Source organism: Thalassophryne amazonica, chromosome 18 (assembly GCF_902500255.1).
Source record: "Thalassophryne amazonica chromosome 18, fThaAma1.1, whole genome shotgun sequence".
In the NCBI taxonomy this organism is placed as follows: Eukaryota; Metazoa; Chordata; class Actinopteri; order Batrachoidiformes; family Batrachoididae; genus Thalassophryne; species Thalassophryne amazonica.
This window is the reverse complement of record NC_047120.1, coordinates 33,486,103-33,498,600: the sequence shown is the minus strand read 5'-3', so window position 1 is coordinate 33,498,600 and position 12,498 is coordinate 33,486,103. Positions and strand designations below refer to the sequence as shown.

Here is a 12,498-nt window from a genome sequence, read left to right as displayed (position 1 = left end):
TACTATTATTATGAACACCCCCTTTTCTACTTTTTTTTTTTTTTTTACTAATAGCCCAATTTCATAGCCTTAAGAGTGTGCATATCATGAATGCTTGGTCTTATAGGATTTGTGAGAATCTGCTGAATCTACTGGTACCTTGTTTCCCATGTAACATTACAAAATATACTCAAAACCTGGATTAATCTTTTTGGTCACACAGCACTACTATTATTCTGAACACTACTGTAAAAATTACGACAGAACAGGGTTGAGTAGGGATCAACGTTCCACCAAAAGAACAGTATTAACATTATTAAAGTTGGAATTAGCATATGGCATAAGAATATCAAATGTCATGCCAAGTAAAAATGTTTTTAAATTCTTAAATTTGTTTTTGATTAACTGTCATTCATGTACAAGAGAACCTGTAGCACTTACACCATGACACACACACACACACACACACACACACACACACACACACACACACACACACACACACACACACACACACACACACCCACACACACACACACACACACACACCCACACACACACACAGAGTCGTTTTGTCTCACCTGGAAGTACGTGTATTTGTAGACTGAACCCCCGGTGGAAACGGGAACCACCCCTAATGTGGCAATGTCCACATACTGGTTGGGGAAAAGGAAGAGGTCCACGCAGCAGCCCTGAGCTACACACTCTTTAGCCAGAGTGTTGTAGAAACTCACTTGGGGCTGAAACAGAGACTGTGGATGACAGAACAGAATGTGACATAAATATGAAGTCTGGGGAATCAGTTTAACAGCTTTGCAAATATGAATATTTTATAAACATTCCCTTCTGATTTGGTGCAAGATCTCAACACTGCAGACAATTATCACCAGAACATCATCATAAGTCATTCTCACTGTAAGGTAAAATGTCTGTAAATAACCCAGAAATGTGATGGAACAAGGAGACAAATGAAGTGGACTTTTAAGGCAAAAATGTGGATCAGTAAAGCCAACATTTCTGCAAACACCGACAATGTGAAATCTGTAAGATGATGCAACAGGTAAAGTAAAACAAAATTATTAACTACACATCAAAGATCTTCACACCCTGATGTTTACCTTCTCCTTGTCTGTGCCAATCAGTTTCTTGTCCTCTCTGTTCTTCAGTTTTCCAGGAGCCTCTGCGATGGGTAAAGAGGTGTGAAACACAAACAGCTTCCCCGCACAATCTGCAGCCTGCAAAAGACAAAAATCATCAGTCGGACAAGGCAGACCTACGAATCAGCTCCCGTGTTTATAGATCTAGTGTTTGGAGCCATCTGAGTCAATCCTATAAATTAATGTACTTTTTTGTATTCAGTGTTACAAACATTTTTAAATTTTGATGATGCAATGTGCTAATGTTTTGTGCAGCAGCATCAACGCCGATGTGGAATCCATCAGCTCAAAAATGTATGACTCTGCTTTCTGAGTGCTTCGTTAATCAATACATTTTGTACCCAACAAGGTGTGAACAGAGTTTAATGATCTTTTCAGTTTGTGCCTGTAAAGTACTGAGTAAATAGGCTTTAATGACTGACATCAAGGGAACACGTCACTGATTCCTACAACACTCATCTACTACATGAGGTGAACCTGGTGAACTGCTCATCAAAGCAAATAACAAGCAGGCCAATCACAGCAGAAACTCAATACATTTAGGCATGTAGACATGGTCAAGAGGACCCCAAGTTCAAATAGAGCATCAGAACAGGGAAGAAAGGTGATTTCAGTCACTGAATGCAGCATGGTTATTGTTATGCAGACAGTATTTCACAAATTGACCGACTGGAATTTTCACTCACAACCATCTCCAGCTTCTTGATGGCAGAGGTCACAGAAGAATGACTAAAATCAATATCCAATCCAAAATTATGACTTTAAAAGCCAACAAGACTAAGCCTTTTTCCTGGTGATGAAGTGTAAACTTTCATTAAGCCATTTATGTTAAATTTAACAGCCTCCTTTGTTGACAGTGTTCTAGGACATGGTGACTGTATGCCCTCTTAAAAGGTGGTTGGTGTGTCATTTTTATGATGCCTTCAACTCAATCAATTACCTCATTGTGATCTTGAGGTTCTTCTGAGTTGTTTTTGTTTGTTTGTTTTACAGCTAAGGTGTTGGCAAAATTATGAGCTGAACTTAATGTTCGAGGAAAACACTAACCAGGGGTTGCATTAGGGTTGCTAATGCTCCCAAACAGGAGTTTCAGCTTGAGGCACTCAGACCGTCATCCAGATCCCAAAGTGATACCAGACCTACTGTCAAGAAGTCAAAATCGATGTGCGCAAGTTTTTGAGTTTGGCACACAGAACCAATCTCAATACTCTCGTCTTCATCAACGTGGTTACCTTGAGTGCCTCCAGTCCTGCCTGGATAACAGGACCATAGACAGTCTCTGTCTCCCTTGTGTCAGCAAACAACTCAGGGATCTGGTCCAGCAAACTAGAAAACACAAAAAGCTGTTAAACTAAAAAGAAAAAAAAATTGTGTGCGTTTCTGTTGCATGTGCGCCCACCTCTCAATAACGAGCCGGCTCTCGTTTACGTTGACCAGGAAACCGTCTAGCAGGGGCACAAACATATCAGATATGTCCGAAACCACTAACATTTGGGGCTGAGCCAGACTCGACTTGACATTGTAGAAGTGCAAAACCTTGTTGTAGGTGACAAAACCGACTCTCACCACAGAGTCTGTGTCTGGGTTCTCTCTGTTGACAAAAATAGAGAAAGAAGTTGCCAAGAGCCAAGTCTGCATTTTCAGTTGTGAACTGAGAGAGAGAGAACATAAAATGGCATATAGAAATTTCTACTTGAGACTGAAGAGAGTTTATGAACTTTCATTTCTTACCACTTAGTAAAATCATAGCTTTGGAAAAGTTTTTGCTTCAATGCTCGTTTTTGGTTATTCCCACTTTTGTCTTTTCTCACTTAACCATTTTCTTCCTGCGATATATTTCTTCATCAATTGTACATTTCCCCATTATCAGTTACCATCTCTCAGTGTGTACCTGGGCAGACATTCTAGAAGCGTCTTGAGTTCGTGACAGACAATGCTGACCATGCCACTCTTCACAGCATTGTAGGAGACATCGATAAGGAAAATGAAGGCAGGAGGCTGAGGAAGCCTGTTGTTCTGTTAGACAGACAGAAGGTCTTGCTCTCTTTAAAATATTCAAACATGTTTTGTGCCTTTTAATTTGTAACATGTTCTGGCAGTTCTGTGTAAACAACAAGTCCACATTAAACCTATGTGAATTATGACAACAGAGGTAGCTTTGACTGCTGTAGTCTTACAAACATGTCTCAAACTTCAACCATTTGTGATAAACACATAAATGAAGCACAGCGGAAGCTGAGAATTCTGAGAAATTAGTTCAAAAGAAAATGTTTTTCACAGATGTTAGCAAGGATTCTTGATTCTGTGTAGGCTCTCAGTTGTCCAGGTGGTTTCCATAGTAGAGAAGCTGAATCTTCGACTAGACTGGGTTGCTTGACGTGAGGACGTTTCGCTTCAAGTCGCAGAAGCTTCCTCAGCTAAAATTCTTGCTCTGGAAGTCTGACTTCTGTCTGACTCTTGTAGAGAAGAATAAAACAGAAGCCAACAAAAGCTGGAGTTTTAAACCTAACCAGACCCCTCCTACTGAGAGGCAGACTGCTATAGGCTAGTGACTAAACAATAGCTCTAATTAGCAACTATTGTGCTCTAGTTAGCACACCTAATGACAGGACAGCTGTCCCTCTAATGATGGGATGGATGCCTTTCTGATGGCTCCCTTGATGACGTGAATGGCTCATTACCATGAACAAAAGACTGAAACTCCTTTGACCTGAGTATCCCATTGTAAACAGGGGATAAAACGTGTCTCAGACCCCCTCCCCGGTTAAGGCTGGGTTTCAAACGTTTTACAAAGAATGCCTCCTTGACCCCTCTCTCAAACCATTTCTTCTCTCTGGCTAATATTTTAACTTCCTTGTCCTCAAATGTGTGGTTACTGTCTTTAAGGTAGAGATGAACTGCAGACTGAGGTCCACTGGCGCCCTCTCTGCGGTGCTGGTATAGCCTTTTGTGTAAAGGTTGCTTCGTTTCACCTATGTAGTGTTCGTTACAGTTTTCCTGACATCTGATAGAATACACTACATTGCTCTGTTTGTAACTAGGGATCATGTCCTTAGGGTGAACTAATTTCTGTCTCAAGGTGTTAACCGGTTTAAAGTAACCTGGGAAGGGCTAAAGAACAACAACATGTCCGGAAAGCCCTCACAGTATGTGGGTACCCACGATGATCCCTGAACAAAGTGCAGAAGTCCCAGAGAACAAAGACACCAGATAGACAGGAGACGGAGACAAGAAGAAGAGGAGTGTCTCTCCCTTATTTAGCAGGAGTAGGGGAAAAACTACAGAGGATCTTCAGACAGCACAAAATCCCAGTTTACTTTAAACCGGTTAACACCTTGAGACAGAAATTAGTTCACCCTAAGGACTTGATCCCTAGTTACAAACAGAGCAATGTAGTGTGTTCTATCAGATATCAGGAAAACTGTAACGAACACTACATAGGTGAAACGAAGCAACCTTTACACAAAAGGCTATACCATCACCGCAGAGAGGGCGCCAGTGGACCTCAGTCTGCGGTTCATCTCCACCTTAAAGACAGTAACCACACGTTTGAGGACAAGGAAGTTTAAATATTAGCCAGAGAGAAGAAATGGTTTGAGAGAGGGGTCAAGGAGGCATTCTTTGTAAAACGTTTGAAACACAGCCTTAACCGGGGAGAGGGTCTGACACGCTTTATCCCCTGTTTACAATGGGATACTCAGGTCAAAGGAGTTTCAGTCTTTTGTTTATGGTAATGAGTCATTCACGTCATCAAGGGAGCCATCAGAAAGGCATCCATGCCATCATTAGAGGGACAGCTGTCCTGTCATTAGGTGTGCTAACTAGAGCACAATAGTTGCTAATTAGAGCTATTGTTTAGTCACTAGCCTATAGCAGTCTGCCTCTCAGTAGGAGGGGTCTGGTTAGGTTTAAAACTCCAGCTTTTGTTGGCTTCTGTTTTATTCTTCTCTACAAAAGTCAGAAGTCAGACTTCCAGAGCAAGAATTTTAGCTGAGGAAGCTTCTGCGATTTGAAGCGAAACGTCCTCGCGTCAAGCAACCCAGTCCAGTCGAAGATTCAAGCTTCTCTACTAAGGATTCTTGAGTAATAAACACTTATTATGAAATGGAATCATATGCCAAAATGAAGTGTTATTGGTAGCACTTGCTGAACTTTTCAATTCATTTATAACCTGAGTGGGAAAAACGTTGACTGAATACTGTAACCCACTTTGCTGTCATCTCTTACCTTACAGTAGTCAACAGTTGCCTGGAATTCGTAGCTACCTCGTGAAAGTTCTGGTCTGTCATAGCAGTCCACCCTTTTACCAGTGTGGTCCAGATGCTGGAAGTAATGTGGAGGCACTAGTGGGAAAACAATAAAGAGTGTACAGAGAGAACAGGGTAACAAAAGTTTTAAAAACAAACAAAAAAATCCACTACGCATGTAATGTCCATTTGATACACACAAACTCACCCTCTGTGACACAGCTGCAAAAGCCACACTGGAACCGTCGACCTCCCTCGATGAACTGCATGTAGGGACACATGTAGGCTTTGCAACGATTGCAGCGGATTGGACCACTCTCACCATGGTCCACCAGGTATGGAGGAATCTAACACGTTTCACAGAGAAAAGCAAGTTTACTCAATAATCATCTAATTATCATATCTGACACACACAATGTCAAGCAGAAGAATAAAAATATGCATGTGGCCAGACTTCCTCCAACAGGAGACAATATGTACCACACCCATATCTGTGAAAGTCATTTCATTGACAGTCTTTTGTTCTGGCAAATATTATATGAACTAAAACAAGTACAGTTCAAATGGATACTGCGTGTGAAAGATCAGCTAGCCCCTCCCATATGTGTACTGCTGCGACATTACGTCACCGGCATTATTAGCATTCAGAGACAATGGTGACACTGTCCTGAATTTTTTCTTCTTTTTTTATACATGAAGCTCAGAGTGAAAACTGTGCAGCTGTACAGTTCAGTTGTACAGTTGGACACAGATGATGAGGACCAAATACATAGGAAACGTATTTTTGGGTGAGATTAAAACTGCAATCTAATATTCTAAATATCCATGACATGTCACAGATTTACCAGGCACACTGCAACACACACATTCCAGTAACAGCTACTATAACATTTCTCAACTAAAGTTATTACCCGAGGCCAGTGGTGGGCACAGTTCCACTAATCCGCTAAGCATCTAAACTAATGTTTTCATTAGCGGATTAGCTTTTCAGATAACTTTCAAAACCATCAGCGGACCAATTAGCTTCTGATAAATTTAGATCCTATAATTTCTAGACCACTAACACATTTTTGCAGGCATAGTGAATAAAGCTTAACAGCTAAAAACATTTGTAAAGTCTGAAATCAAAGATTTTAGTGCCTGCCTGTTATATAGTTTGTAGCAGACAGACAGCTATGAGAGGTGCAGCTCTATCCTCTGCAGGCAGAAAGGAAAAAAGAGAGAGAGAAAGAGAGAGAGAGCGAGAATAATTTCTCTTCACACCATACAGACTCACCGGCATATCACCCAAGTCATTCACAGGCATACAGTTTTGACTTATGGTAAAAATTAAACAAACTAATTCCAGACAAGTTATTTAAATTAACGTCACGTCTGTAGTTTTATAAAGTGAAAATATCAGCTATATGTTTTAGTTTTAAAGTAATGCACAAATTTTTTAAAGTTTTAGCCTTTAGACACGCTGCGGTGGATTATGGGTAAACTAGTTTCCTGACGTGAGTGGTTGGCTGCACACACAAATGACTGAAATGTGTGGTGGGTTTTACAAATAAATCTATTTGTAAATATGTCATTTTTTTCATTTGTACAGAAAAAGGCAATTTGAAAACTGAAAATTCTGTTTGTTAAGTAGATTCAGCACTTTTAGCCGATGTGTGGCAGGCAGCAAATGCTGTTCACACTGTCATCTACTGGTCATTTGATGGCAGTGTTCTTCCATGCGTTGTAGGCTATAAACTTTCCTCTAATGAATGCTTTAAGAGCGTTCCACACCATGGATAATCTCTGTTTTTCCTTTATTTAATTCCTAAAATATCCTTCTATCTTCCCCACGTTTTATGGCAAACTGATCATCCTGTAACAAACTTATGTTCATTCGCTATCGTTCATTTGCAAAACAAGGACGTCTTATCAGGCTGTGATGATGAATCTGATGACATAACAGGTCAGATTAAGACTACATTTACTCAGTGTGAATGGTTTTAATATTTGAAACAGTCGGAACTGTATCAATGGGCATGTGAGGACTGCGCCCGGTCCTCTATATTGGTACCCCAGAGGGCAACCTAGCACCGTGTCTTTTAAAAATACTAGTGTTAATTTCATCAGACAAGACGAGACTAAATATATTAGTCAATGACCATTTTTTTCATGACGAATACGAGACGAGGACAATACTACGTCAGTGTTCTAAAACATTAAGACAAAATTAACATGTATTATTGTTGAAGAAAAAGACGAGACTAAAATGTTTGGCAAGGCTATACGCCCAACCGTTGGGCAAATAAATATAATGTCCTACCTTATTCGCCCAACCGTTGGGCAGATAAGTCAAACATTGAACGTTACATGCACAACCGTTGGGCAGATAAATATAATGTCTTATCTTATTCGCCCAACCGTGATCGTGTATTTGACATGTTTTGTGCATCTAAACTACGTTTTTTACACCACTCTAAACATCAAGGCTGGATGCAATATACAAAATGTACTGCGGGATGTCCCACACATCGAAAATGCTCAAAAAACTGCTTTTTATAATAATGTCTCTGTTTCGTTGTTGTCTCTGTCCTGGCTGCTGTCAGCTCCCCTGTCTTCTGTCTAGGTCATCTTGCTGTGCATTTCAGCATAGATCTGTAAAGGCTACTAGAGCAGACACCAGCTTCCAAAATGTTAACTTACATTTTTCTTACAAACTAGGAACCTAAAAGCCAAAATGTTTGTGTTTAATGACTGCACGTGTAAGGAGACAACAGCACTACACGTCATGAGACTGTTCAAAAAATTCACAAGGTAAAGTAATAAAATAAACAAACAAAAAAAAAAAACCCACAAATGACAAACATTTCATAATTAAAAAAGAGATTACATTTACACCGTGTCTCAGTGTTAAAGTGTCTGATCAGCTCTCTGAGGCTCAGATTAAAGATAACTGTGTAGATTTTTGAACAGCAGTAAACACTATACTCATCCAATATCAATTACTTATGACTAATGTATAACAAATAACATCAAACAAAATAATGAAATATAAAATGTGCATCATATTTAAATTAAGCTCAAGTTGTGGCTTACAACATGTTAAGTCTTGAATCATTGTTAGCTCTGCGGGAGCAACTCCAGTTTCCTTGTACCCCCGTAGAATGACAACGACTACTCTATTCTATTAATTTTATTTATATTTCTATTAATATGATAAATTTTCTACAAATAAAGTTAATTATTTAACTCTGCTTCAGTTTAACAAATTTCCAGCCAATTCTGAAAGTGTAAATAGATCTAACAAAGGTTTCATTTCAAAAGACCTGCACCCCTACAGCACTGTGGATTTACAAGACAATCAAATGTCTAATTGTATCTAATGGGAAGACTTGCGGATTTAAAATATTGGGGAAAAACACCACAAACCTTCAATCACTCATCAAGCGTATTTTGTCAAATGATGACAACATTCAGTGTTTCAGATATGTGAAACACTATACTGACTGAAATGGTAATCAGAAACAATGTGTTTTTTAATCAAGAAGACTAAAATGTCTTTACTGAAATGAGACAAATACACAGAGTTCTCTTTTGACTGAAACTTAACAAAACAGATCTTTAGTCAACTAAAACATGACTAAATAAAAATGGTATGTGAATGACTAATTAGCACAAACTAAAAAGAACATTTGACAAAAGACCAAGACTTTAAAAACAGGTGACAAAACTAACACTGCATGGGTTTAAATGTGCAATAAGTCTATTTCAGGTGATGAGCGCTGATCCTCTTTCTCTTAAAAGGCTTTATTTTACCCAGTGTCCTACTTTTGCTGTCTGCTACAGTAATGTCTTTTGCTCAGGTTTTTGTGAGAGCGTTACAGCGCCACATACAGGTCTGGCATATACAGTGTTTTCAGTGTCTCACAGCTGACATGAAACATTATTAACTGATTTGGGAACAATATTTTTTGTTATAACCGGTTCAGAAACGTAAATTTTTGGGTGGAACCCAAGACCGGAAATGTCAAAATACCGTTTCTGTTAGGAATGAACAAGTTGTGGAAAAAAATCTGGTTACAAGCCCTGAGTAAAACCTCAAAGAAGGTAACAGGAAATGCAGTGGAACAAGAGAGAGGAGTGGCCATCTTTCACCTCATCTGGAGGCAACGTGGCGAGCGGTTTGATGACAGCGGCCAGAGGCACCTGAGACTGTTTTGCCATGTCAGCTGTGCAAGGCACGTTGTAGGCCGTACAGCGGACAAACCGAGGACTGGCATTGCCTGGAGAGACAAAAATCAATTAAAGTAGCTATGTTGCAGAACACCGATTAAACACACACACACACTCAAATAAATATAAAAGAAATAATAATAATAATAATAAATTACCACCTTTTACAGTTACAAATAGCTGCTGACTCATGTTAATATAAATAATGTAGAAAGCAAAACAGTCAAGATTATCGCCCTAGATTCTCACTAACAATAACAACTCAATCTAACTAATTTATGAGTGAAATATCGTCTTATTTTGGTAATGAAAGTTTTCTCAGGGGAGCCTCCCTGAAAAAGTCCCCTTCTCTGCAAATGCAAAAAAAAAAAACCTAAAGTGTGCAACTGTTACTTTCCATTCCAAGTTCTACTTCCTTCCTGAATGAAACCAATGAACAATCAATGCTTAGCATCAACAGAGTAATAAGGATCAAAGTATAGACTTCAAGATGAGTGATCAGGATCAGAGGTGGATATTCAGAAAGGTCAGCAAACAGGATCCTGGATGAATATAACAGGTGAAAGAAATGGAAAACTGTTCCTGTTCCAGAGCCTACCTTGGTCTTTGACCTGGAAGTTTGTGGTGACGAGGGGTGGAGCCTGACCCCTGACTCCTGTGATGAATGGCTCATTGCTCTTAGCTTTGTCATCCTCTATTACCTGGATCTGAGGTGCACAGATGAAGAAAACACAAAACAAATATGTTCATTTTATCATGTTCACAGTTGAAATACACCCAAGCACACAAGATACTTTGACCCTGATACAAAATGTGGAAGGAATATTTAACACCCATGCAGGAGAGAACACAACTCCACACCTGTACAGCTACTAAACACACACACACAGGACACATCAACAACTGGCAATGTTTTACTGCAGTGCAAAAAAAACCCCAAAACATGTTGATCAACCAAACTACAGCTGCATGCTGACATGGGTTACGTAGATTTGCAAAACACAGCTGAAGCAAATCCAGTCTCCTTGCAAATGGTCAGGATTTCTTATAGCAATCCATTCATGAAATCAATGTTGCAAGTTAGCAGGCAAATTATGTAGAAGACTACTTTACAATCACACTGCAGTCATTGTTAAATTATTTCCTGTTGCATTTATAATAAACATTTGTATTTATTTACAGTGTGTGTTCTTCTGGTTGAAATGAGATATAATCTACCAGACTTAAAAAAAAAAAAAAGTACAAGTTTCCATGTTATTTTATTTATCTAAAAATAAATGTCCAAGGTTCCTTATGTTAATCAAGAAATTATCTAATCTGAAATAACAGGTGGTTTTAATATACAGATGAAAGGTTTCTAAAGAACCATTTATTGATTTATTTAGCTATTTTAATTACAAGTGTTCTAAACTTTAACAGTAATCAGAAATTTTGAGGTAACAAACGACAACAAAACATTTCCTAGGATTTTTCTTCAGAAAACTGCTCTACAACCCCTGGCAAAAATTATGGAATCACTGGCCTCGGAGGATGTTCATTCAGTTGTTTAATTTTGTAGAAAAAAAGCAGATCACAGACATGACACAAAACTAAAGTCATTTCAAATGGCAACTTTCTGGCTTTAAGAAACACTATAAGAAATCAGGAAAACAAATTGTGGAGGTCAGTAATGGTTACTTTTTTAGACCAAGCAGAGGGAAAAAAATATGGAATCATTCAATTCTGAGCAACAAATTATGGAATCATGAAAAACAAAAGAACGCTCCAACACATCACTAGTATTTTGTTGCACCACCTCTGGCTTTTATAACAGCTTGCAGTCTCTGAGGCATGGACTTAATGAGTGACAAACAGTACTCTTCATCAATCTGGCTCCAACTTTCTCTGATTGCTGTTGCCAGATCAGCTTTGCAGGTTGGAGCCTTGTCATGGACCATTTTCTTCAACTTCCACCAAAGCTTTTCAATTGGATTAAGATCCGGACTATTTGCAGGCCATGACATTGACCCTATGTGTCTTTTTGCAAGGAATGTTTTCACAGTTTTTGCTCTATGGCAAGATGCATTATCATCTTGAAGAATGATTTCATCATCCCCAAACATCCTTTCAATTGATGGGATAAGTGTCCAAAATATCAACGTAAACTTGTGCATTTATTGATGATGTAATGACAGCCATCTCCCCAGTGCCTTTACCTGACATGCAGCTCCATATCATCAATGACTGTGGAAATTTACATGTTCTCTTCAGGCAGTCATCTTTATAAATCTCATTGGAACGGCACCAAACAAAAGTTCCAGCATCATCACCTTGCCCAATGCAGATTCGAGATTCATCACTGAATATGACTTTCATCCAGTCATCCACAGTCCACGATTGCTTTTCCTTAGCCCACTGTAACCTTGTTTTTTTCTGTTTAGGTGTTAATGATGGCTTTCGTTTAGCTTTTCTGTATGTAAATCCCATTTCCTTTAGGCGGTTTCTTACAGTTTGGTCACAGACGTTGACTCCAGTTTCCTCCCATTTGTTCCTCATTTGTTTTGTTGTGCATTTTCGATTTTTGAGACATATTGCTTTAAGTTTTCTGTCTTGACGCTTTGATGTCTTACTTGGTCTACCAGTATGTTTGCCTTTAACAACCTTCCCATGTTGTTTGTATTTGGTCCAGAGTTTAGACACAGCTGACTGTGAACAACCAACATCTTTTGCAACATTGCGTGATGATTTACCCTCTTTTAAGAGTTTGATAATCCTCTCCTTGGTTTCAATTGACATCTCTTGTGTTGGAGCCATGATTCATGTCAGTCCACTTGGTGCAACAGCTCTCCAAGGTGTGATCACTCATTTTTAGATGCAGACTAACAAGCAGATCTGATTTGATGCAGGTGTTAGTTTTGGGGATG

The 12,498-nt window shown here is 39.0% G+C and overlaps 1 protein-coding gene across 4 annotated transcripts in view; it reads right to left on the bottom strand.

Moving 5' to 3' along the window:
• The window catches only part of sec24c (SEC24 homolog C, COPII coat complex component), a 60,246-nt gene that overhangs the window by 17,574 nt on the left and 30,174 nt on the right, over window positions 1-12,498 (bottom strand). For all 4 annotated transcript variants that reach the window (XM_034193272.1, XM_034193274.1, XM_034193275.1 and 1 more), the window contains 9 exons: window positions 10,194-10,302; window positions 9,518-9,645; window positions 5,592-5,730; window positions 5,364-5,479; window positions 3,028-3,152; window positions 2,536-2,727; window positions 2,369-2,462; window positions 1,098-1,214; window positions 561-731 (listed from right to left, as the gene is read on the bottom strand). In XM_034193272.1, coding sequence (XP_034049163.1) covers window positions 561-731; window positions 1,098-1,214; window positions 2,369-2,462; window positions 2,536-2,727; window positions 3,028-3,152; window positions 5,364-5,479; window positions 5,592-5,730; window positions 9,518-9,645; window positions 10,194-10,302 — 1,191 coding nt within the window. The remainder of the gene's footprint in view (window positions 1-560; window positions 732-1,097; window positions 1,215-2,368; window positions 2,463-2,535; window positions 2,728-3,027; window positions 3,153-5,363; window positions 5,480-5,591; window positions 5,731-9,517; window positions 9,646-10,193; window positions 10,303-12,498) is intronic.